This window comes from Pelophylax lessonae, assembly GCF_965119305.1.
Source record: "Pelophylax lessonae genome assembly, chromosome: 2".
In the NCBI taxonomy this organism is placed as follows: Eukaryota; Metazoa; Chordata; class Amphibia; order Anura; family Ranidae; genus Pelophylax; species Pelophylax lessonae.
The window spans coordinates 386995066-387022464 of NC_138769.1; the positions used below are offsets into that span (position 1 = coordinate 386995066).

Here is a 27399-nt window from a genome sequence, read left to right on the forward strand (position 1 = left end):
AGCTCCGTCTCCGCACTGTGTGCAGAGAGGGAGGTGTCGGAGCCCCGCTGCTCTCTATGGGGAATCGGATGAGAGCGGACCGCCTGTCCGCTCTCATCCGACCCCATCCGATCCGATCCCCAGGACGGATGGAAAATAGGGTTTCCATCCATCCGAATTTCACGGACAGGATCGGATGCGGATGGCAGCGGGTGTCAGCGGACATGTCTCCGCAGACATCCGCTGCTCCATAGGGCTGAATGGGACATCCGATCAGATCCGCCTAAAAAACTGACAGGCGGATCTGATCAGATCGTTCGTATGAAAGGACCCTAACAGTGCATATTTTTAGCACTGATTACTGTAGTAATGTCACTGGTCCCCCCAAAAGTGTCAAAAATGTCAGTCAGGGGTCTGATCTGTCCGCCGCAATGTCGCAGCCCGTGTGAAAGAGCCCTATGTGACTTGTGACTTCTATCGGTGTCCGGCTGAGCACTTGCTAACATTTTTAGGAGGAGTTTTCATTCTCTTCTGACTGTCCTATGAGGCTGCATGACCCCTGACCCTCTGTCTAGACAGTGCTGATCACATGCACCCCCCCCCCCCCAAATAAATAAATAAATAAAAAAAAAAAACTCTCGCAATACACCCCAAACTGAGCATGTGCAGAGTGTCCCCAAGGCTCTGTTCTATTAGCAGATGGATTGGGGACTGTGGAAGAAGGGGAAGATCAGAGAAGACAGGATCAAACAGCCTGTTTACACAGTGCAGAGGAATAACCCCTTAGGTTCTACAGTGAGCATAACCAGCATGCTTTACTGCATATTTACTGTTGTGGGTTTAGTAACACTTTATTGGACTGTGTGTTATCAGCTTAGATAGCATTGTCACTGGTCTGCTGGATTTGACATATATTCATATAAGGAATATTTTATCCGACAGATAATACAGCGTTTCTGTGTTGTGCACACCTAGTGAATTCTGTGCAGGACAGATTACAGAAAGCAGCTGAACGGGTAAACTTAGCATCCTATTATTAAACTTTTTTTTTTGTGGTACTGGTTTCATTTAACCCTATCATTCATTTATATATGGAAAACCTATACTGGGTTTTCAACGAACGTGTTGAGCTTTTTTTTCCATTGATTGTATTTCGTTGTTTTAAACACTTTTACTCTGTAACCAATTATTCAAGGTTCAATACTATGAACCGCATGTAAATCTCACAGGAACCATGCTGCCTTGCTGGTCAATTCACACGCGATTTAGTGCAGTCCGATGTGAGTCCATTAATTTTGCAAGGGTTCAAAGCACACCGCAGTCATGCCTGCAGCAATTTTGGAACCGCATTGCAACCAGATCGCATGGTCATTTTGTACCATGAAATACGGTGCTGGAAATCGCACTGCATTTGTGACCTGCGGTTGGGGGAATCGTTAAGATTGCACTGATAGCTGCTGCAGATCGGAAGGGCAGTGCAATTCGAATGCAGTGCCGGATATGCGCACAGATCACTGTGTTTTCTGCACCACATTAGTGTAAACCTAGTCTAAATGTAGTATAACTATTCAGATTTTAGCAAGATATATCAATTGCTTCACAAGTGTTCAATTTTTTTTTTTAGTCTTCTCTCTTGCCTACCCCCATCCCCCCCCCTCCCTCTTACACATCTGCCAAAAAAGATGTATTTAAACCGTAACAAGTTTAAAATAGATTTTTGTTTGCTTCCTTAAACCTGGCCTAGGCCAGGATGACACCACGGGGCCCCGCGTATGCGCAGACAGGCTGCAGGTCTTTTGCGCATGCACAAAATCTTGTAAAGTGTCTCCTGTGATGTGACATTCCAGGAGCACTCTGTGAAAAATTGTACATGTGCTCATGCTTCACATGTCGGAGACCAGCAGCATCTCTGTGTATACAGCGAAGTCTTGACACAGACATGCTGCAAGGTCTCTGCCAGGTTCTGTATATCTGTTTGAGACTTATGTCTGCATTTGCACTGGATCAAATGGCAGCGTCTTCATGCAAGACAGTGCTATGCTTCATGGTTTATTATTTTCATACAGGATTTATATAGTGGCAACAGTTTGCACAGTGTTTTAGGCAGACAGGACAGTTAGTGCCGGTTCACATTGGTGCGATGCGGAAACCCTGCAAACCCACTGCGGGTTCCTGCATCACACCCGACTAGCAGGCAGTTCACACTGCCATATGTGAACTGCTGAGGGTGTTAATAGAAAGTTAACGACACCCCCAGATTAGCTTGCATATTGCAGTGCATATTGCAGTGCGAACTGTCAGTTCACACAGGAATGGAAACGAAGAGGTGTGAACACCCATGCGATCCGATTCTGGTGCGGACCAAAAAAAAGGTCCTGTGTGACTTTGGTCTGAATGCGATGCGAATTCAGCCATGCAATCTGCACAGACATCACATGTGATTTGCACAGCAGTGTGGTGTGAATCACATGCGATGTCTGACATCGTATATGGGTAAATCGGCACTTACAGTACAAGATGATTCAGATAGTCTGGAGGTTGTTATCTTGAGATGAAGACAAGTGTTGGGGATTTTTTTTTTTAGGGGGATGGAGGGGGGTTTGCAGGGTTAAAAGAGAAAAAAAACAAACCTTATACTTACCTAGGTGGATGCTGCATCAATCTGATGCTGCATTTGCCCTCCACCTCCTCTGCATTAAGGACTGAGCAATCAGTGGTGTCTCCCTTTTGCTCTGAGCAGAGAGGCAGGACGGTCATTCAGCAGCTTTTTGCTCTCCCCTCCATCACTCAAAGACCCAGCTGAGATGCTGAGCCAGCTGCCGATCCAAGCATGTGGGTAGATCCCAACTGTAAACTTGGGACCTTTCCCCAGCCTGGACTGGCTGAGTGACGTCAGTCAACAGCGGCTTTAGCCTGCCCACAGGAGTGCAGAACAAACTGCACTCCTGTGATCTATAGGAGAAGTATAGCCAAAAAAGTCTTTGCACATCATTCTAAATGCCTAATAAGGCGTCATTGGGAGGGGCAGTTCCAGCCGAATGTTAATGAGGTCAAAAACCCCCAACCAGAACTGGACCACCTTGGGACAGGTCCAAAACATATGAAAGAAGGTGCCTATGGAGGAATGGCATTGATTGCAGTCTAGAGACCTGTGTGGATAGATCTGATGCAACCTTTGAGGTGTATAATACACTATGGAGGAACTTCGTCTGGATTAACTTGCAGACGAGGTAACTAGTTTAGAATTCTTTTCAAAACACTCTTCCGAAGTTTCTCTGTCCCAAATAGGTGTGCCTGTACTCCACTTCTCTCAATTTCTCTATCTTTAGGAGACTCTACTTTCAGTAATGGTAAGTATAATGTCGAAAGGGGTTCAGAGAGCTGTTGGTGCAGGAGAAGAGCTTCTATAAGGCCTGTCTCTAGGGTAGGGGAGCCAACAAACTGAGAACGAGCTGCATGACGTAACTAGCATTATCGACAGTGCATCCAACAGGGAAGACCGTATCTGAGAGAGAGGTCATGAAAGTATAACAGGACATCCCCTGGCATAATATTACGCAGTGTCCTAATTCCATGTCGTGCCCAAACCTGAGGCTCAGGAATTGATCTAAAGTGTGCTAGATGCGGATTTCCTACAACCATTTTTCTGTGTTCATTTGCCCATCTTAATCTTTTCCTTTTATTGGCCAGTCCCAGATATGGCTTTTTCTTTGCCACTCTGCCTAGAAGGCCAGCATCCCGGAGTCGCCTCTTCACTGTGGACGTTGAGACTGGTATTTTTCACCAGTTGAGGACCTGTAAGGCGTCGATTTCTCAAATTAGAGACTCTAATGTACTTGTCCTCTTGCTTAGTTTTGCACCGGGGCCTCCCACTTCTCTTTCTATTCTGGTTAGAGCCCATTTGTCCTGTTCTCTGAAGGGAGTAGTACACACCGTTTGTAGGAAATCTTCAGTGTCTTGGCAATTTCTTGCATGAAATAGCCTTCATTTCTTGGAACAAGAATAGACTGTCGAGTTTCAGAAGAAAGTTGCCTTTTTCTGGCCATTTTGAGAGTATAATCGAACCAACAAGTGCTGATGCTCCAGATACTCAACTAGCTCAAAGGAAGACCAGTTTTATTGCTTCTCTAATCAGCACAACAGTTTTAAACTGTGCTAACATAATTGCACAAGGGTTTTGTAATCATCAATTAGCCTTTTAACACAACTAGCTAACACAATGTACCATTAGAACTAGGGATAGACCGATTATCGGCAAGGCCGATATATCGGGTGCCGATATGCACTTTCCCTGATTATATTGGTATCGGCCCCGGAACTGGCCGATATTGCTGATATTTTTGTGATGTCATTCTACCTTCTTAGGCGGCCTCCCTCGCCTTGGACAGCCTCATCTGGAGTCGGGACTAGTCTCGCTGGAGTGTATCAAAGCCATACATCCACCCATAGCAGCCCGGTGCCAGCCAGCCACCCACATCCACAGGCCCTGTACCAGCCAGCCACAGGCACTGTACCAGCGAGCCAGCCAGGCACCCACAGGCCCTGTGCCAGCCAGCCACCCACAGGCCCTGTACCTGCCAGCCACAGCCCCCTATAGCCCCTGTGCCAGCCAGCCACCCACCACAGGGTGCCAGCCAGCCACCCACCACAGGGTGCCAGACAAAATATCGGCCGATACCGATACGTTGTCACCAAAATATCGGTATCTGCCCTGAAAAAACCATATCAGTCTATCCCTAATTAGAACACAGGAGTGATGGTTGTTGGAAATTGGCCTCTTTACACCTATGTAGATATTCTATTAAAAATCAGTAGTTTCCAGCTAGAATAGTCATTTACCACATTCAAGACCCATGAGTGCCGCTCTCTTTTTTTGGTATGTGTGTGTGTGTGTGTGTGTGTGTGTGTAATATATGTATATGTGTGTGTGTGTGTGTGTGTGTGTGTGTGTGTGTGTGTATATGTATGTACAGTGCCTTGCAAAAGTATTCGGCCCCCTTGAACTTTTCGACCTTTTGCCACATTTCAGGCTTCAAACATAAAGATATAAAACTGTAATTTTTTGTGAAGAATCAACAACAAGTGGGACACAATCATGAAGTGGAATTAAATTTATTGGATATTTCAAACTTTTTTAACAAATAATAAAACGGAAAAATTGGGCGTGCAAAATTATTCAGCCCCCTTCAGTTAATACTTTGTAGCGCCACCTTTTACTGCAATTAGAGCTGTAAGTCGCTTGGGGTATGTCTCTCTGTTTTGCACATAGAGAGACTGAAATGTTTGCCCATTCCTCCTTGCAAAACAGCTCGAGCTCAGTGAGGTTGGATGGAGAGCGTTTGTGAACAGCAGTTTTCAGTTCTTTCCACAGATTCTCGATTGGATTCAGGTCTGGACTTTGACTTGGCCATTCTAACACCTGGATATGTTTATTTGTGAACCATTCCATTGTAGATTTTGCTTTATGTTTTGGATCATTTTCTTGTTGGAAGACAAATCTCCGTCCCAGTCTCAGGTCTTTTGCAGACTCCATCAGGTTTTCTTCCAGAATGGTCCTGTATTTGGCTCCATCCATCTTCCCATCAATTTTAACCATCTTCCCTGTCCCTGCCGAAGAAAAGCAGGCCCAAACCATGATGCTGCCACCACCATGTTTGACAGTGGGGATGGTGTGTTCAGGGTGATGAGCTGTGTTGCTTTTACGCCAAACATAACGTTTTGCATTGTTGCCAAAAAGTTTGATTTTGGTTTCATCTGACCAGAGCACCTTCTTCCACATGTTTGGTGTGTCTCCCAGGTGGCTTGTCGCAAACTTTAAACGACACTTTTTATGGATATCTTTAAGAAATGGCTTTCTTCTTGCCACTCTTCCATAAAGGCCAGATTTGTGCAGTATACGACTGATTATTGTCCTATGGACAGTCTCCCACCTCAGCTGTAGATCTCTGCAGTTCACCCAGAGTGATCATGGGCCTCTTGGCTGCATCTCTGATCAGTCTTCTCCTTGTATGAGCTGAAAGTTTAGAGGGACGGCCAGGTCTTCGTAGATTTGCAGTGGTCTGATACTCCTTCCATTTCAATATTATCGCTTGCACAGTGCTCCTTGGAATGTTTAAAGCTTGGGAAATCTTTTTGTATACAAATCTGGCTTTAAACTTCTCCACAACAGTATCTCAGACCTGCCTGGTGTGTTCCTTGTTCTTTATGATGCTCGCTGCGCTTTAAACGGACCTCTGAGACTATCACAGTGCAGGTGCATTTATTCGGAGACTTGATTACACACAGGTGGATTCTATTTATCATCATTAGTCATTTAGGTCAACATTGGATCATTCAGAGATCCTCACTGAACTTCTGGAGAGAGTTTGCTGCACTGAAAGTAAAGGGGCTGAATAATTTTGCACGCCCAATTTTTTAGTTCTTTATTTGTTAACAATAAAGTTTGAAATATCCAATAAATTTCGTTCCACTTCATGATTGTGTCCCACTTGTTGTTGATTCTTCACAAAAAATTACAGTTTTATATCTTTATGTTTGAAGCCTGAAATGTGGCAAAAGATCGAAAAGTTCAAGGGGGCTGAATACTTTCGCAAGGCACTGTATGTGTATATATATGTATGTGTGTGTGTATGTATATAGATATATTATTATGTAGGATTTATATAGCGCCAACAGTTTACACAGCGCTTTACAACTTGAGGGTAGACAGTACAAATACAATACACTTTAGAGCAAGATATTGCTTTATTGGATCTATGGTGTAGGGATTTTAAGTCTAGGGGAACAGTACAACCATTGCGGTCGTGGTGTGGAACAGTCTCGCAGCCAAAAAAACTTAGAATGACCAACATTCATCCTATCTTAGAATTCTATTGCTGCCCAAGCGGATTCCTAAGCAGTAGCAATGTTTCCACCCTTGGAACGCATGCTTCCTCTGTGTTCTTCAAGCCAACATGCTGACTCAAACCTAGTCAGATAGTTTGCAGTATGTAATGCTTTTGCAAAGGGATGGACGTTTTGCTTCACCACCTTCCACCCCTGTGATAAACCGCTATTCCTAAACTTTAGCTCACATGACAAGTCTGTGAATTTAACCCTTTGATGTTGACGTATATGTGGAACCACTGCACTGGGCTTTTTTCAGTGGGGCCACATATATAGTATGCATATCGTCCTGTGTAGTGGGAGTGTGCTCCTAGCAAATAATTGATATGCTAAAGTTTTCACTTGCCGGGTTTATTTTGTTGTATGCATACATAATAAATAAAAATGCTGTTGAACCTCTGTTGATTGTACTCCTAATCTGTATTGGATAAAAGATTCTAACATATATAGACAGTGACGTTTAACAAGGGGTTTGTATTTCTACCAATAATTGTGTTTTTAACAGGGCTAAATTGCTGTCCTTTTTAGATATGTTCTCCGGCAAAGTCAACACTTTCTGATATGTAGTGTTTTAAGAGCTGTTAAGAGAATCCTTGCTAATTTTATGTTTGTTCTTTGTTGTTTCTAGATCACAGAGCTGTGTGGTGCAAAACATATTGGATACTTTGGACCAGCTCAGTTTTTTATTGCTTTGAAATTAATTGCTGCAGCACAAGCTGGTCTGCCAATTTGCCTGGAGAGCATCAAGTGTGGTGAGAAACTGATACAATGTGCAATGAAATGTCTACCCTGGTGTAGGGTTTACTGCAGACTATCAAGCTATTATGTGTGCACGATTTAAAAAGCTTCTGTAATGTGAAAATATATAGTCACAGGAAATAGTATTTTTAGACCAGCAAGAAATTTATACTTGCAGTTATAAAAAATCCAATATGTTACTTTTGAGGCAAGATCAATGTTAGAGTTAAAGCAATGCGGTTCTTTTTAATTTTTTTCAAGTGGACCAGTCTCTAAAAATCACCCTTATGTGAATAAATAGGGCTCATGTTAGCAATGCTAGATTAAATTATTTTAAATTAAAAACCTCTTTCTTGACATTAATGAAAAAAATTTCCCTTGAGCATAGGCTTATATCACTTTGTCCTGGGCAATAGGAACATCTGGGCAAAACATGAACTCCCCCCACTCCCCTGTAACTGACCACTGGCATGAGAAAATAATATAAATGTCCTTTTACTTGCTGTGGTCATGTAACTCTCCAATCCCAAGTCTTCTCTCCTTTTCTGGTAACATGTGGAGAGGTCCTTCTTTGCTTGCCCATGTTGCTGCCTGCCTGACAAAACAGTTCCTATTGGCTGGCCAACAGTGCTGTCATTAGGAGGAGTGACCTCAGCGAAGAGGTCTGTTTGGGTCACTCAGTGTGACCACATCGGTAGCACTGGATTAGTAGTCTCTGGAAACATTGCCACCGAATGACCTGGATGGTGGACTTGGGTAAGTTCACCTTGCTTCGTAAGGTAAGAAAAAAAATACATGCAAGATGGGCTAAAGGGAAGTGGGAGGGGGGTTCATATTTTGTCTGGAGTTGGGCTTTAAGGAAAATCTCCAGACTATGATCTGTATATCAACTGCAATACACAATATATACACTGCAAAAAAAAAAAAGTAAAGGAACACTTTTTATTCAGAGTATGTCATCAAGTCAAATAAACTCCTGGGATATTTCTCTGGTCAGTTAAGTAGCAGAGGGGGTTTGTTAATCAGTTTCAGCTGCTTTGGTGTTAATGAAATTAACAGGAGCACTAGATAGGCAACAGTGAGATGGCCTCCAAAACAGAATGGTTTTACAGGTGGAGGGCCCTGAATTTTTTTTCCCTACTCGTCTTTTCTGACTGTTTTTCACTAGTTTTGCATTTGGCTAGGGTCAGTGTCACTACTGGTAGAATGAGGCAACATCTGGACCATATGAAGTTTGTAAAGGCATTCTAACTTCTCCAGGATGTCGCATCAATACGTGCCTTTGCCAGAAGGTTTGCTGTGTCTCCCACCACAGTCTTAAGAGCATGGAGGAGGTTCCGGGAGACAGGCAGTTACTCTAGGAGAGCTGGACAGGGCCAAAGAAGGTCCTTACCCCATCAGCAGGACCGGTATCTGCTCCTTTGTGCAAGGAGGAACCGGATGAGCACTAGCAGAGCCCTACAAAATTACCTTCAGCAGGCCACTGGTGTGAATGTCCTCGAGTGGGCCCTGCACTCACTGCCTGGCTCCGTGGAGCTCAATTGGCATTTTCCATTGAACACCAGAATTGGCAGGTATGCCACTTGCACCCTGTGCTTTTCACAGATAAGAGCAGGTTCACCCTGAGCACATGTGACGGACGTGAAAGATTATGCTGCCTGTAACATCGCTCAGCATGACCGATTTGGTGGTGGGTCATTGATGGTCTGGGGAGGCATATCCATGGAGGGATGCAGACCTCTACAGGCTAGACAATGGCCCCCTGATTGCCATTAGGTATTGGGATGAAATCTTTGAAAACATTGTCGAGCCCTATGCTGGTGCCGTGTGTCCTCCTGGGTTTCTCCTGGGTTGACTGGCCTGCACAGAGTCCTGACCTCAACCCGATAGTGTACCTTTGGGATAAATTAGATCGGTTTGAGGTGAAAAGTCTGTGCAGGCCAGTCAAGTTCCTCCTCCCCAAAATCGTTCATCCATGTCTTTAAGGACCTTGCTTTGTACACTGGTGCACAGTCATTTTGGAACAGGAGGGGCCAACCCCAAATTATTCCCACAAAGTTGGGAGCTTGAAATTGTCCAAAATGTCTAGGTATGCTGACGCCTTAAATGTTCCCTTCATTGGAACTAAGGGACCAAGCCAAACCCCTAAAAAACAACCCCACACCATAATCCCCCCATCCACCAAATGATTTGGACCAGTGCACAAAGCAAGGTCCATAAAGACATTGATGAGTGAGTTTGGAATGGAGGAACTTGACTGGCCTGCACAGAGTCCTGACCTCAACTGGATAGAACACCTTTAGGATGAATTAAAGCGGAGACTGCGAACCAGGCCTTCCCATCCACATCAACGCCTGACCACACAAATGCGCTTCTGAAAGAATGGTCAGACATTCCGATAGACACACTCCTAAACCTTGTGGACAGCCTTTCCAGAAGAGTTGAAGCTGTTATAGCTGCAAATGGTGGTCCAACTCAATATTAAACCCTACGGACTAAGGCTGAGATGTGTACCTATACTTTTTGTAATCTAGTGTGTGTGTGTGTGTGTATATGTGTGTCTACATATATATGTGTCTACACATATATATATGTGTGTGTGTGTGTGTGTGTATATATGTATGTGTGTGTGTGTGTGTGTGTGTGTGTGTGTATGTATGTATATATATATATATATATATATATATATATATATATATATATATATATATATATATATATATATATATATATATATATATATATATAAATAGTTTTATTTTGCTTTTCTGGCTCTGGAAGTACTGATATTATGCAAGAGAGCTGCTCGGTTCTGAAACCATTGCCGTTTATACCTGTAATATATCTTATCTGAATGTCATCTTGGTGAAAATTGAGGCTGACTACTGATGTAACTTCCTGAAGTCTTTGTATTTCCTGCTGAACTAATCCAGTTATTACTAATAATTTTTCAGCGATAAACTCATACTCACAATATAAACGTAAATATATGGCAGCATGCTCCCTGCAAAATAACATTTTGTCTGTATAAACACAATTCATTTGAAAATAAATTGCTGGTTTTGTGTATGCCAAAACTGAAACTACAATGCTTGAAACTGCTCTCTGAAAGACTTTAGCAAGTCTTGCCTCACAACTTTTACTTCTATTTTTCTGATTTTGACATCTCTGCCAGGCAGCGTGTACGCTTTTTGCAACTTTTGTAAAGTATGAAAGTGGATGATTTGCTATGATGTAGGGAACATCTAAAAGTGTAAACTGTGCCTAAGGAGCACCCTAAAAAATGTATCCCCTTCTTCTTCTTTTTTTTTTTTTTTTTATTACAAACCTTTTCATCGAAAAGAGGATTTCTTACAAATATTTGAAGCAACATTGGTAGAACATACAAATGTAAAATTGGATATAAAGGGTACACTAATAATATGTAGATTTGCATACATATGGTGACTTAACATATCACATAGATGAACATCGCTTTATAAATCTGATATCCGAGAAGAAAAATAAAGATAAAAAAAAAGAAAAATGTACTGTACCTTTTTTTTGTCTGGAGTTTCTCCTGAAAAACAGCAGTGTACTTCCTGATATGTGAGGGTGTCTAGGTATTCCTGTAAATACTGACTCATGACTGTATATCTGCAGTGTGAGATTAAAGGATCTGCCACCTCTGATTGCTAGTCTTAAGAGACTTGCAGTAAGATTTGCTGATAAGACTTCTGTACTGCTCACTGTTCTCCTTGCTGGAGGTTCTGGCATTAAAAAGCAAAGCCCTGCTTCTCCACCTTAATGGTCGCCTCAATAGAGGGACACAGAACAAGGCACAGGAGACCATGGGCAATACTGTCAATACTGACAGAACATTATATTAGGTTGGCCCTTGTATCATGTGATCGCTGTGACCAACCACAGCAATTGCATGTCAATAGTACACAATGGCTTTTATTCATAACCATTCTCTGTGTACTTTTGTGATCTCTGTGATTGTTCACAGTGATCACATGGTACAGGGGCCAGTCACAGCAGACCTGTACCAATTGATAGCTGTGGTCAATCAGAATAATCATAAATAGGGCTGCAACTAACAACTATTTTCATAATCGATTTGTTGGCTTATTATGGTTTAGATTAATCTGAAAAAACCCTTAAAAAATGTGGTGACTAATTTAGTTAATATGTAAAGTTTAAAAAAAAAGGCAATTTATTCCTAAATATCTATATGCAGTGGTAAATATAAATAACCAACTATATGGTTAGGGAGCAAAATCTCCAATCATCTCTGAGAATAACAGACAGCAGAGATATACTGTATATACTATTAGAGGTTGAATCTGGTCAATATCATCAGACTCAGAGATCACATTTTTTATTTAAAGAAAAAAAATTAAAGCCTGTTTTTTTTTTTTGCAGATTTTCAGACGGAACTGTATTATATTATGTATGACAGCCTCCCTTGTCATAGGCAGGTGGGTTGATAAAAGCTCCCTCCACCTGCTGTCACTTTTATATTGGCCATACAAAAACAATGTCTTCCTTCAAAAACCTTTTCATTTTAGGAACATTTGTTCGATTTTCGAATCGTTAGCAGGGTCAAATCGATGCTCGTTTTTGACCACAGTGACTGGAAAATTAGAAGGAGCAGAATAGAAAACGTCTTGGTCAAAGGAATTTTCAGACCGTGTAAGTGGTTTTCATTCAAAAATTCCATTCAGTTTAAAACTGAATATTAAAAGCAAGTGAAATTCATTCAGCGAATGTGCAAAGATTTTTCTTATAAATATTCTCATCCGAAAATTGATACAGGTATGGCCAGCATTAGGCTTGGTTCACACCTATGCAGTTTGTGCACAAGATTTTGCTGCGATTTTGCATTTTTTATGCTTTTGCGTTTTTTAATCTGCCCAACCAATTGGGCAAAAAAAGAAATCGCTGCAAGAAACACACTACATGCCTTTCTGCAGCTTCTCCATTGAAGTCTATTGAACCAGAAAAGCAAAAAAAAAAAAAAATTTTGTGTTGAAAAAAGTCCTTGAGCCTTTCCAAATGCACAGTGGCTGAAAAACATAGATGTGAACGTGTCCCATAGGAAACAATGTTAAATGAAGCGTTTCTGCAAAAAGCACCAAAAAATGCATAGGAGTGTTGTGAACCACGCCTAAGACATTTAGTAGCAGCAGCATGCTTTTTTTTGGTATTACCTGTAATAATGGGGTTAAAAAAACAAAAATTAGCCCTTAATAGTAAAAAAAAAAAGAGCAGATAATCGCTACTATAAGGGGTTCATTTATACTGTGAAACAGTAAAAGTAATAATATATATTACCTATATCATACATATATATTAATAAATACACCCAGAAGTAGGATATATGGGCATTTTAACTAGGAGTCAGACATGAAGGGAGTTTTAAATCTTTTATATTAAAGTAGTACTAAAAGCTGAGAGCTTTTTTCATGGATATGATAATTTTAAATATAATGCACAATACTAGTAAAAGTTGACTTTATATGTAATTGTATTCAGAGATGGCCTTGCAGTTCGCCCGGCGGTCGGTTCGTGACAAATTTTGCTTGTCCGCTACCCGCCAATTTTTCGAACACATGGCGTTGTTCGCGGCGGCCATATTAGTTTACATTGGGGAGAACTTTGACCCATGACACAGCTGTCAGGTGGAACGGGACAGCCAATTGAAACATCTCAGCACATGGACATGCCCCCTACCCTATAAATAGACCAGAGCAGGCGGCCATTTCACATTCTGCTTTTTGTCAGCGTAGGGAGAGGTCTGCTGTATGTATCAGGGAGAGATTGCCAGGCACAAATAGCTCTGTTAAGATCCACACAAGTCCTTTTCAGTCCTTTTCAGGGCTGGTATTTCGGTATAGGTCTACTGCAGTATCTTTTCAGGTTAGAGGCAGGTATCCAGTCGGTGCTTTAAGTGCAGTTAGAGATCGGCAGCAGTCACACAAATTGCTCTGTTAATGTCCACAAAAGTCCCTTTTCAGGGCTGGTATTTCGGTATAGGTCCAGTCTCTTTTCAGGTTAGGGACAGGTATCCAGTCCGTGCTTTAGGGGCAGTTAGAGATTGGCAGCAGTCACACAAATCACTCTGTTAATGTCCACAAAAGTCATTTAAAGGGCTGCAATTTTTTTGGTATTGCTGTGCAGTGCACTATATTGGGGGGGGGGGGGGGGGGTAATCCACAGTATAATATACTTTGTAGAAACCATATTATAGTGGATAAGTAGTATTATTGTGCACTGTGCAGCATTGTGACAGGTGTGGTGACTGAGCATTGCTGCGGCAATACTACAAACAGTGACAAAAGCACTTTTAATGTATTATAACTGGTGTGATAGACCAGTGCCCCCCCCCCCCCCCCCCAATACCACATATTGAAGTGGGGTGTTATCTGAGTATACTTTCATAAGTGTATTTGTGTCCTGCAACAATATTGCCTCTCTTGCTGCGTTCAGTCTGATACACACAGTGCCAAACTCCCTGGCCAATTTTTTTGAACAACTGGTGTGATAGACCAGTGGCCCCCCAATACTACATATTGAAGTGGGGTATTATCTGAGTCTACTTTTACAAGTGTATTTGTGTCCTGCAACAATATTGCCTCTTTTGCTGCGTTCAGTCTGATACACACAGTGCCAAACTCCCTGGCCAATTTTTTGAACAACTGGTTTGATAAACCAGTGGCCCCCCAATACCACATATTGAAGTGGGGTGTTATTTAACATTATACTTTTTCTAAGAGTGTATTTTAGTCCTTCAAAAATTTGGCCTCTTTTGCTGTGTTAACTGTGCTACACACAGTGACAACAGTTACTGGCCAATTATTTGTAGAACTGGTGCGATAAAACTGTGGCCCCCCCCCCAATACCACAGATTGAAGTGAGGTGTTGTATACCTTTTTCCAGATATACTGCGATTCTCTAGAGACTTTTGTCACAGGGTAATTAAAAAACATGACAGGCAGAGGAAGAGGCAGACAATTACGCAGGGGTGGTAGAGCAGGAGCAGTAGGCCAGAGCCAAAGTGTGAAGTCTCAGAAGGCGCATTCGATTACGTCAAAGGACGCACCAGACTTGGTTGAGTGGCTCACTCTGCCTTCCTCTTCTGCACCCTCCTCATCCTCTTTATCTGCACCCTCTTCACTCTCTGCTGTGTGCACCCCCAAAGACACCACCACAAACACCACCACCACATACCCTCCGCTTGAGTCTCTGGAATTTTCCGATCCATCACAAGACATTTGCGATGCGCAGCCATTGTTGGCATCGGATCAGGAAGAGGAGGTAGCAACAGCCGCCACTCAGCAGTCTGACGACAGTACCCAGATCAGCCCAAGGAGGTTGGTCCCCGCTGTTGCTGCCTACTCCGAGATCTCGATTGTTAGTGGTGGGGAAGGTGACCTGGATGATGACGTGTCTATGGACGTCACGTGGGTGCCCACAAGAGAGGAAGAGGAGGGGTGTTCAGAGGGAGAGACGGACCGGCAGATAGGAAGGAGAGGCAGGCAGAACTTGCATTGCACAGGAGGTACAAAGCAGACTGCAAATGTATCAGGAGCGAGCCATCATCCATGTACAGTCACATCTGGCGCTCCAAGGACGCCGACACATGGCTCCGCAGTGTGGGCTTTTTTTAATGTGTCCGTTGCTGACAACAGTGTTGCCATCTGCAGCCTTTGCAGTCAACGCATAAGTCGCGGGAAGCCCAACACTCAACTAGGGACGACTGCCTTAAGAAGGCACCTGAAATCCCATCACTGAGCCCAGTGGGAGCAACACCATCAGAACCCACAAAGCCACACTCCAGGCTCTCACCGTCCAGCCTCTTCTCCTTCTCGTCTCTCCGCACATTTGTCCTCCACTCCACCTTCCATGATGCCGTCGTCACGTTGTTCTGGGAAAAAGGCAGGCTTCTGTGGCCCAAATGTTGGAGCGTAAAAAAATGATGACGCCAGATAACCCTCTTGCCCAATGTTTGACTGCTGCCTTGTCGGAACTGATAGCCCGCCAACTACTGCCATATCAACTGGTGGACTCGGAGGCCTTTCAGAAATTTGTGGCCATTGGAACACCACAATGGAAGCTCCCAGGCAGGAAATAGTTCTCGCAGAAGGGAATTCCAGAGCTGTATGGCCATGTTCAGCGGCAAGTGAATATATCTCTGGCACACAGTGTTGGTGCCAAGATACATCTGACCACAGACACATGGTCTTGCAAACACGGGCAGGGAAGGTACATCGCTTTTACTTCCCACTGGGTGAACCTTCTGACGGCCGTCAAGCATGTAACCCATGGCACCCGTGTAGATTTGGTTGTACCGCCATGGATTGCATGTAGGCCTGCCTCTTCTTCTCCTTCCTCATCCTCCATCCTCCCTCTCCTCCTTGGCTGACTCCTCCTCTTCCGCTGCTACCGTCTCTTCCGCTGCGCTGCCCAAGATCCCCAGAACCTATTCCACATGCCAGGTGAGACGTTGCCATGCTGTGCTGCGTCTGTTGTGCCTGGAAGCCAAGAGCCAGACTGGTCCTGCACACCTTTCAGCTTTGCGATCACAGGCAGATCAGTGGCTGACACCGCTGAATTTGACAGTTGGTAAAGTGGTGTGCGACAACGGTTCCAATCTGCTGAGCACGCTGAAACAGGGCAAAATAACACCCGTGCCATGCATGGCACACGTCCTGAACTTGGTGGTGCAGCGATTCGTTGCCAAATACCCTGGGGTCCAGGACGTCTTGCGGCAGGCCAGGAAAATCTTGGGCCATTTCAGAAGATCTTACACAGCCATGGCCCGCCTTGCTGACATTCAGCGGCGACACAACCTGCCCGTCAGGCGTCTTATTTGTGACTGCCCGACGCGATGGAACTCAACGTTGCATATGCTTGATAGGCTGCTCCAGCGGAAATGTGCAGTTAACGACTACCTGTACGAACTCTGCAGCAGGACAGGTTCTGGGGAGCTTGGGTTTTTTTTCACCTCGCCAGTGGCTGCTCTTGCGGGACGCATGCAGACTTCTGCGGCCATTCGATGAGATCCCCAAACTGGTCAGTCACGGCCAGGGCGCCATAAGTGACATCATACCTTACGCCTTCTTTCTGGAGCGTGCATTGCATCGTGTCATTGATCAAGCCGTCGAGGAGCAGGAAGATGAGGAAGTCGCAATGTTGGATGAATTCCCAGTGGGTGCTACTCAATCTGAGACAAATCAACAGCAGGAGTCTTAAGAGGAGTCAGAGGAGGATGGTGCTGGGGGGGATGAGGAGGAGCAAGAAGAGCATGCTTTAAACTTTTCTGGGATCCCTGGTGTTATCCGTGGATGGGGGGAGGAGAACGAGGACGACATTATCCTGGATGATGAGCTGGAAGCAGGCCACTACACCACTTCCAGTTTAGTGCGAATGGGGGCCTTCATGCTCCAGTGTTCTAAGGGGGACCCCCATATAAAATACATAAAGGCCAAGGACCAGTACTGGGTGGCAACATACTTAGACCCCCGGTACAAACATAAAATGGCAGAAATGTTACCACAATCACAGAGGGCGGTCAGAATGCAGCGCTTCCAGGCCTTGCTGCGGGAAATGCTGCATTCTGCTTTTGCGTGCGCTGGCAGAGGAATTTCACAGAGAGACAGTTGCGGGTAGCAATCCAGCAGCGCCTGCAAGAAGAGGGCAGTTTGAAGATGTCTTGGTCACTTCAGATATGAGATCCTTCTTTCAGCCGAACCTGCGACAGCTGTACTCCGGATCCAGCAACAAGGAACGCCTAGACCGACGGGTGTCCGACTACATCGGAGTGATGAACCCCTGGACTACTGGGTGGGCAGGCTTGACCTCTGGCCAAAGCTTGCACAATTTGCAATGGAAATGTTGGCTTGCCCCCCCCCCCCGTCCAGTGTCCTGTCTGAAAGGACGTTCAGCGCAGCAGGGGGGATCGTGACCGATAAGCGCACTCGCCTAGCTCATGACAGTGTAGACTACCTCACATTTATAAAAATGAATGAGGCATGGATCTCTGAGGAAGTCAACACATGTGACCAGTAGACCATGTTTCATTGAAATTCCTCATGCCAGGCCACAAATATCCGCCAGACCGCCATCCACCCACAGCAATTCCTGGTGCTTGGCTTCACTACATGCAACGGCATAAAAGGCATTTCATGCCCATTGAATGGCTAATTTTTGGGGCCTTTTAGGGCCGAAAATTATTTTTTCTGTGAATGCCTAATGTACATCCAGCCACAGAATACAACTTTCTTTAGCTGTCAGTTAAACCCATGTGGGCTAATTTTTGGGGCCAATACTGGCCGACACTTACTTCTGTACCCTGTGAATGCCTAATGTACCTTCAGCCACAGAATACAGCATTCTTAGCTGTCAGGTAAACCCATGTGGGCTAACTTTTTGGGCCTGGAATGGCCGACACTTACTTCTGCATCCTGTGAATGCCTAATTTTTCAGACTGGAGTTGAAAATCAATGGGTCTGTAAAGGTTCTGCCAAATTGTGGAATGGATGTGAACCCATTTTACAGATGTGTGAATTGACCCTATATGTATTTGACATGTATTTACCAGCTGCTGTCAGTTCTGGCTGATTTATGAAAAAAAAAATAAAATTTTAGGGCAACGTTTCCAATAGCAATACTTCTCTTATGACATTGTCCATGTGCTGGGACTATTTGTGCACAGCTAGTACGTCTTTTGTTGCTGCAAATATGACCTAAAGGTTTTTAAATTTCGCCTCCCATTAAAGTCAATGGGGCCCGCCGCAAACTTGCGGTTTGCAGACTTTTGAGAAAATTTGCGGCTGACGTTCGCGAACCGCCCCGGCCGATGTTCGTCCATCTCTAATTGTAATGCCTTATATTACCTCCAGTCTATCAACCTCCACTTTTTCTGGGTTCAGATGGTGATCTTCCTCGCACAGAGTCTTTTTTTTTTTAAACAACAAACATATTATACTATTCTGTTCTATGTAATGGTTTTGCAAAGAGCAGCCCTGATTCTCCTCTTCTGGGGTCCCCCACCGAGGCTTCTGGCTCCTCCTGCCTTAAGAGTGCCCCAATAGCAAGTTGCAAAGTATAGTATAGAGTGCCCTATAGCAAGGTAAAAAAACTTCTGCCTTTAAATCCACTCACTTCCTTCCCAGGACTGCATATCCCATGAGGCATTGCTCCTCCCACATTTACATTCACAAGTTCTCAGGCACTTACAGCTTGATAAACCATCTATACATGTCAGTATGTGTGCTTCACTGTGTCTTCTGACATGTATGGACTGTGTACTGAGCTGTATGTGTGCATTCTGTATGCAGGCTAACCAATTGGCTAACCAACTAATCGATTATGAAAATAGTTGACAACTATTTTCATAATCGATTGGTTCTCCAATAACTGATTAGTTGTTTCGACCCTAATCCTCATAGTACACACACACAATGGCACATGAATGAATGCCAATCACAAAAATTATTGCTTTATAACAGTGATCAGATCATCACTGTGATAAGCAATCATAGTGGAAAAAAGCACTATAGTAACAGTGTACTGCTCTGGTCACTGAATGTAAAAACGAAAAAAAAAAAAAAAAATATAGAAAAAATTTTTTGTAAAAAAAATATTTTAAAAAATGTATGAAAATGTTTTTCTTTTTTTACATACTGTCACCAGCCACTGTCCCTGATCTCCACCATTCCAATCATATGATGATGTGGTACTGCTCTAGTGATAGTATGTTAAAAAAAAAAAAAAATTAAATAAAACTCACCATGCCTCTTACTAAATGCCTTGAACTGTCTACTGTCCAAGAAGTGGTCATTTTAGGCTCTCAGGGTTGACCAATTTTCAGATATACAGTGGGAATAGAAAAGAATCACCCCCCTTTGAAATAATAACATTTTGTTGCTTCGCAGCCTGAAATGAAGACAGACACAACTTTTGTTTTAATAAGCTATTTACTTATTTTTAACATCCAAGTGAAAGATTTAACACCAACATTTTATAAAAAAACAAAAAAACCCTCAAAAACAGAATCCAAGTTGGAAAAAAAGACCACCCCTTGTCAGTATTTCTCTATCGCTCATTGACAGACGTAGTCTTCTTGATTCTCAAGAGCTGGGTTATGTTGTCTCCGCAGGAGTAGGACTAGGCAGAAAGACAAAACGTTCTGGCTCCACCTTAGGGGCAGTCCCTGAGGGTATATCCTCCCTCTCTCTGCTACAGGGAATCAGTTTTTTTCTGTCTAGTCAGGAGTAAGGACCTAAGCTCCTTGCTGGGATCTTTTTGGTCCTGGCAAGATTTTTTCTTTAGAAGAAATATTTTTTAGGTAGTTTTTTCTCCAGTGTTTTTCCTGTGAGATCTTCAAGCCAAAAACGCCGGACTGGGCGACACTAGTGGTCACCCCAGCCGGCCTACGAGCGCGCGCAGACCATTGCATTGCGCTTGGTCGGCCGCGACACATTCAAGTAAGTATGCGGGGCCGGGCGACGGGCTGGATGTTGAGATCCAGTGGTCACCCCGGTTTTCTGCCTACGAGCGCGTGCAGACCAGAGCTCCGCGCTGGGTCGGCCGCGACGGAGTCCCAGTGGAGGGACTGACCTTGCGAGTTAAAAGTCTCGCTTGGACGCCAGGAACCAGAGAGTCGAGGCGTCCGGAGTGGTCCACAAACCCCCACCCCGGTGGAGAGGGTATTGTGAAGAGAGGGTGCCTGTCGGTTCGGTATGGTGAGTAAACGTTCCCTTTTTTCTTTCCTCGTTATGAGGCAGTATGAATTATGGGCCCCTCCATACATGGTCAGTATATATCTGACACTAAAAGTCCCCCTTGTAAATACAGTATGTGTTTGTGGGAAGTGGACTTGGTTTGAGAGCTAACACTCTACCCAGCAGACTGTAGCATTACAGCAGACATAGGAGGTATAATCCTACCTTATTTGTAGTGTATCTCCTGTAGATCTATCAATCGCCACTCAGCAGAGATGCAGGTGGATGTGCTGGGAAAAACGATTTCGGCGGTCCGCCTCCATTTTGCCGTAGACCAGGTGCATGCATGTCCTCAGGTCACGCCGGCCGCCATGTTTTTGGAGTCTAATGTCTCCTATATGGGGGCGGCCATGTTTCATGAGCCCAGCTACCTCGTGGAGAGCTGGGAACGCCGGAAGGCGTACACAGGGGGCGGAGCCACGTCCTTCTACCCGGGAAAAAGCAACAGCTCCTTCCAGTCTGTAAAGACAGACGCTGACTGCAGTTGGTTGGAAACTTCACTGCATCGGTTGGTGAGCCTTGGGGGTCCCTCTCTCTCTCTGTGGGATCGAGAAGCAGGTACTCTGAGGGGCGCTATTGCGCTAGGGGGAGACACAAAAAAAAAAAAAAAAAAAAAATTAAAAAAAAAAAAAAAAAAGAGGTATTTTTTATTTAAAAAAAAAAAAAAAAAGTTTTTTTGTGTTTTCTGGCAAAGGTGTCCTGAATTAACATGGACCCTGCCACTCATGTATCTCCTCCGGATCCCCTCGAGGGGTCTGCGGGATCCTCCAGCACCCCACTGACGATTAAATCATTGTCCGCTATTATGGAAGCTTGTGTCCCGGGTGGAAGTGGCTTGTCAGGGACAGGGCGCAAGTAAGCGACCCCCGCCTAACCCCTTATTATCTGAAACCTCGGATTCAGACTCTGAGCCTATTTCTGCAGTTGCAGGTACTTCATCTGGTATTGGTGTCTCGTGTACTGTCTTTTCAGACAGTGAGGAGGATGTTTCGGCATCAGCCATAGCCAGAGAGGAAGCGTTGGTAAACGCACTCATGGTATCTGTTCAAGAGACCTTAAGATTACAGGGTATTCCGTCAGAAATAGCTGAAACTGAAATCCCTTTTGGGACTAAAAACGCTTCTAGTGGCGAAGGTTTTTCCATTGCCCAAATGTTTTGGCAATCCAATCAAAGAAGAATGGAGTCTGCCAAAACGCATTTCTACTATTTCTAAACGCATTAACAGGCGTTATCCGTTTGAGGAAACCCTCATTAAGAAATGGACAGAACCACCTGTGGTGGATTCACCAATTGCTAGATTGAATAAAGCCACGGTTATTCCTCTAGAAGACGCTCCGTCTTTTAAAGATCCAGTGGATCGCAAGATAGAAGCTACCTTGATTGGATCAGCTTTCAGACCAATAATTGCTATTGGTCTGGTTTCGCAGGCTGTAACTGTATGGACCAAGTGGTTACGCCGGGACCTAGAAGAGGTCCCTCAGGCGGTATCAGATTTGTTGGAACAGATGATACAGGGGTTACAGTTTGTGTGTGATGCGGCGTTAGACGCCACTTCATTATTGGCGCGAGCATCTGTCTCAGCGGTGGTTCTCAAGCGTACACTGTGGCTAAAAGGTTGGTTAGCCGACCAAGGTTCCAAAAAAGCATTGGCTAATTTCCCCTTTTTAGGAGAGCGTCTATTTGGAGCCAACTTAGATGAGATCATTAAGGATCTCACGGGTGGAAAGAGCACCTTTTTACCGCAAAATTTTAAAGGTAAAGGAACTCGTCAAAGACGAGGGCCTTCTTTTTCTGCTCACAAGAAAGCCTGAAGGTGCGCCCCCCACCCATAACTGGGGTGGGGGGACGTCTTCGCCGGTTCCCGGATCCATGGCTTTCCAGAATCCCGGACAGATGGGTTTGCGAAGTCATAAGGTCAGGGTACAAGATCGAGTTTCGATCTCTCCCACCGGCGCGATTCTTCCCTTCCAATAGCCGACTATCCCCGGATCGTTTAGACGATCTGTGGAGAGCAGTCACAGATTTACTACAACAAGGAGTGGTAGTCCACGTTCCTTGGACAGAACGCTTTCAGGGGTTTTTATTCAAACCTATTTACAATACCCAGGAAAGAGGGCAAAGTGCGTCCAATTCTGGACTTAAGGGCACTCAATTCTTTTGTCTACATAAGAAGATTCAGAATGGAGTCCATCCGCACAGTAGCAGCCTTTCTGCATCCAGGGGATGTCCTAGCGTCCATAGACATCTAGGACGCATATCTTCACATTCCCATTTTCGCAGGACATCAGCGGTTTCTACGTTTTTCCGTAGAAGAGAACCACTATCAGTTTGTGGCGTTACCTTTCGGTCTCGCCACGGCTCCGCTGGTCTTCACGAAGGTGTTGGCCCCAATGTTAGCACTTCTGCGCCAAAGAGGCATATCGATTCTAGGTTACCTAGACGATCTTCTGCTTCATGCAGAGTCTCCTCAGACCTTGCTACAAGACATAGAAATTACTATGATTTCTTTACCATTTCTGGTTCCCACCCAGAGGCTCGAATATCTGGGTCTAATTCTAGACACAGTCAGGACAAGAGTTTTTCTTCCGGTAGGGAAACTCCGAAAGATTCAATCAGCAGTCCACCAACAGCTGGTCTTCCCTTCGGACTTGCATGAGGGGTCTGGGGGTTGATGGTGGCTTCCTTCGAAGCAGTCCCATTTGCCCAGTCCCATACCCGAATTCTTCAGCAAGAGATTCCTCTCAGATGGAATCGGAATCCGGAATCCCTGGACAATCCGATCCGATTGAGCAAACAGACCAGAGAGTCTCTGGTCTGGTGGCTTCGGTCTCCGATGCTCAGCCAGGGAAAGTCATTTCTGCCAATATATTGGACGACAGTGACCACGGATGCCAGTCTATCCGGATGGGGAGGAATTCTCGGTCAGTTATCTGTCCAGGGACTTTGGTCCCCGGAAGAATCCAGGTTACCGATAAATGTATTGGAACTGAGAGCGATCAGACTTTGTCTGATTCACTGGACCGAGCAGCTCCAGGGCAGCCCGGTTCGGATCCAGTCGGACAACGCCACGGCCGTGGCTTATGTCAATCACCAGGGGGGCACCAAGAGTGTCCGAGCGGCCAAAGAAGTGGCTTGCATTCTTCGCTGGGCGGAACGATTTGTTCCAGCAATCTCTGCGGTGTTCATTCCGGGGGTGGAGAATTGGCAGGCAGATTATCTCAGCCGTCAGACTCTGGATCAGGGGGAATGGTCCCTCCATCCAGACGTTTTCCACCAGTTGTGCCTACGATGGGGCACCCCGGATATGGATCTGTTGGCATCTCGATTCAACAGGAAAGTTCAGAGATTCGTGGCTCGCTCCCGCGATCCTCTAGCAGAAACCGCAGACGCACTGATCGCCCCGTGGGGGCAATACCAGCTAATGTATGCCTTCCCTCCTCTTGGGTTACTGCCAAGACTTCTTCGCAAGATAGAGGAGGAAGGAATTCCAGTAATCCTGGCAGCTCCGGACTGGCCTCGTCGAGCTTGTTACGCCGACTTGGTCAGACTGATGGCGGACGTCCCGTGGAGACTTCCTCTCAGGGAGGATCTACTGTCTCAGGGACCGATCTTCCATCCTGCTTTACGATCGCTGGTTTTAAACGGCCTGGTTATTGAGACCCAGGTGCTGAAGGACAAGGGATTGTCAGCTTCAGTTATTCCTACTCTAGTTAAAACAAGGAAAGCGACTTCCAGAAAGATTATCATCGTACATGGAAGTCTTATATTGTGTGATGTGAATCCCTTGGGTTCCATCTACATTTTTATTCGGTAGTCCGAATATTGGCTTTCTGCAACAGGGAGTTGAGCAGAAGCTGGCCTTGAGTGTTATCAAGGGTCTGGTTTCAGCATTTGCTATCTTCTTTCAGAAGCTTTTGTCTACTCATTCCTTGGTGCGGAATTTCATCCAGGGGGTGCGACACCTGGCTCTGCCAGTGCACGCGCCGTTACCATCCTGGGATCTTAATTTGGTGCTGTCGGTTCTTCAGACACCTCCCTTTGAAAATATCAGGGAGATTCCCTTGCTTACTTTATCCCAGAAGGTGGTCTTCTTGGTGGCTATCACTTCTGCACGCAGGGTGTCAGAACTGGCTGCATTATCCTGTTGTTCCCCAGATCTGGTGGTTCATAGGGATAAGGTTGTTCTTCATCCGAATCCATCCTTCCTTCTAAGGTGGTTTCAAAGTTTCATTGAATAAGGACAGTGTATTGTCCTTCCTATGTCCTTAGCCCAATCATCCTCGAGAATTTGCATGGCATTCCGTGGATGTAGTTCGGGCGATCAGGATATACTTGAATACTACGGATTCAATTTGTAAGACGGATTCACTGTTTGTGATCACGGATGGCCCTAAGAAGGGGTTGCCTGTTCTGCTGCGACCATCTTTAGATGGATCAGACAGACGGTGGTATAGGCTTATTTTATCTAAGGGTCGGGATCCCCCGTTCCCTGTTAAGGCGCATTCTACTCGGGCGCTTAGAGTTTCCTGGACCTTCCGCCATCAGGCGTCAGTGGTTCAGGTTTTCAAGGCGACTGTTTAGTAGTCGGTTCATACCTTTACAATATTGTATAAGGTTTATGTGATGGCATCGTCAGATGCCTCTTCTGGCCGCAAGGTTCCTGCAGGCCACTGTTTGAGGAGACTGTTGGTCTACCTCGAGGATTTGTGGGGTAGGTCTCATCTGTTTACTCGATGAGTCCTTTGATACTTCTGGTTGGCTCCGGTTGGGCCTTCTAGATTGGATTTTGATTCTGTCAATCCCACCCCTCATTTTGTGGCACTGCTTCTGGATGTCCCAGCTCTTGAGAATCAAGAAGACTACGTCTGTCAATGAGCGATAGAGAAAAATGGATTTTTGTAAGATCTTACCGTAAAATCCTTTTCTCTTAAGCTCATTGACAGACGTAGTACCCGCCCCTCTATCATTGAGTTGGGTTGGGTTAAATTCTCTGTACTGCTTTAAAACAGAACTGATTCCCTGTAGCAGAGAGAGGGAGGATATACCCTCAGGGACTGCCCCTAAGGTGGAGCCAGAACGTTTTGTCTTTCTGCCTAGTCCTACTCCTGCGGAGACAACATAACCCAGCTCTTGAGAATCAAGAAGACTACGTCTGTCAATGAGCTTAAGAGAAAAGGATTTTACGGTAAGATCTTACAAAAATCAATTTTTTGTTGAACCACCTTTGCTTTAATTAAAGCCTTTAGTCTGTTGGTATTTGTCTCTACTAACTTTACGCATCTAGACTTTGCAATATTTGCCTACTCTTTTTTGCAGCACTGCTCAAGTACAGTTCAATTTGATGGTGACTGTATGTGGACTGCAGCCTTTACAGCATCCACAGATTTTCTATGGAGTTTAAGTCTGGGCTCTGACTATGTGGTCATTTTTGCTGTGTGCTTTTGGGTCATTATTTTTTTGATATTGTTGTCACATGCACACAATGACCACTCTTTGTCATAAATTCCTGTAAGCGCATCAGATTTGCTGTAGGCCTCTTGGTAGCCTCCTAGCTCTTTCATTCAGTTTGGAGCAACGTCCTGATCCAGGGTGGGTCTGTGTTGTACCAAATACCTTCCACTTCTTAATAATATAGTTCACTGTGCTTCTAGGCCTTGATAAAGCCTTTGAAAGTTTTTTGTTTCCATCTCCTGACTTGTGCCTGTCCACAACTTTATCCCGGAGATCTTTTGACAGTGCCTTGCCCAATCATATGTAGATATAGAATCCTTTGCGCTTACCACCCATAGTTGATTGTTTGCTTTTGTTGCACTATCAGGGATTAAAATGCTCCAGGAAAGCTCATTTCATGCTGAGCTAATTAAACCGATCACAGCGGATCACAGTTGAAAGTCAAATGGCTTTGTGTGCCATTGAGATGGTGATTAGCTACACCTGATTGAGTTTATGAGTCATTTTTAGGAGGGGGTGATATTTATTCCAAGCCAGTGATTCCGTTCTTAATTTTATTTTATTTTTTTACATGTTGATGTTCTATCTTTCACTTGGATGTTATAAATACAGCTGGATAAAACAAACTGTGTCTGTCTTCATTTCAGACGGCAAAGCAATAAAATGTGAATTTTTTAAAGGGGGGGGGGCGGGGCGTGATTCTTTTCTATACCCACTGTATGTACTAGTTTGTGGACTCTAACTTTCATACAGACTATTTGTTTGCCAAAGAAATGTAGCAGAATACATTTTGGTCTATATATATATATATATATATATATATATATATATATATATATATATATATATATATATATATATGAAGAACGATTATTTGTCAAACTTTGTAAGCAGTATAAAGAAAATACTTTTTTTTTCCAAACTTTTAGTAATTTTTTTCATTTTATTTTGCAAAAAAACAATGTTGCTTAAATACCAACAAAAGAAAGCTCTATCTGTCTAAAAACAAAATTATAAAAATGTAATTTGGGTGCCGTGTTGCTTGATTAACCACTTAAGCCCCGGAGGATTTGGCTGCTCAAAGACCAGAGCCTATTTTGCGATTCGGCACTGCGTGACTTTAATGGACAATTGCGCGGTCGTGTGACGCTGTACCCAAATTAAATTGATGTCCTTTTTTTCCCCACAAACAGAGCTTTCTTTTGGTGCTATTTGATTACCTGTGCGATTTTTACTTTTTGTGCTCTAAACAAAAAAAGAGCGAAAATGTTGAAAAAATAACAATATTTTTCACATTTTTTTTTATATGAAATTCCCCCCCCCCCAAAAATTGTAAAAATCAAAATTTTTTAACATTTTAGGCCAATTTGTTTTCTGCTACATATTTTTGGTAAAAAAAAAATCACAATCAGCGTAGTTATTTCGTTTACTAACTAAGGGAAAGGTTTTTGTAACTTTTATTTATTTATTTTTTTAACGAGTAATGGCGGCGATCTGCGATTTTTTTTTTTTTTTTTTTCCGGGACTGCGACATTGCGGTGGACAGATCGGACACCTGACTGACATTTTTGA

At 44.2% G+C, this 27399-nt stretch overlaps 1 protein-coding gene across 2 annotated transcripts in view; it reads left to right on the forward strand.

Annotated features, from left to right (window-relative positions):
- Positions 1-27399, forward strand: part of REPS2 (RALBP1 associated Eps domain containing 2) — a 281085-nt gene that overhangs the window by 22863 nt on the left and 230823 nt on the right. For both annotated transcript variants that reach the window (XM_082248503.1, XM_082248502.1), the window contains exon 2: positions 7493-7616. In XM_082248503.1, the coding sequence (XP_082104629.1) occupies positions 7493-7616 (124 nt within the window). The remainder of the gene's footprint in view (positions 1-7492; positions 7617-27399) is intronic.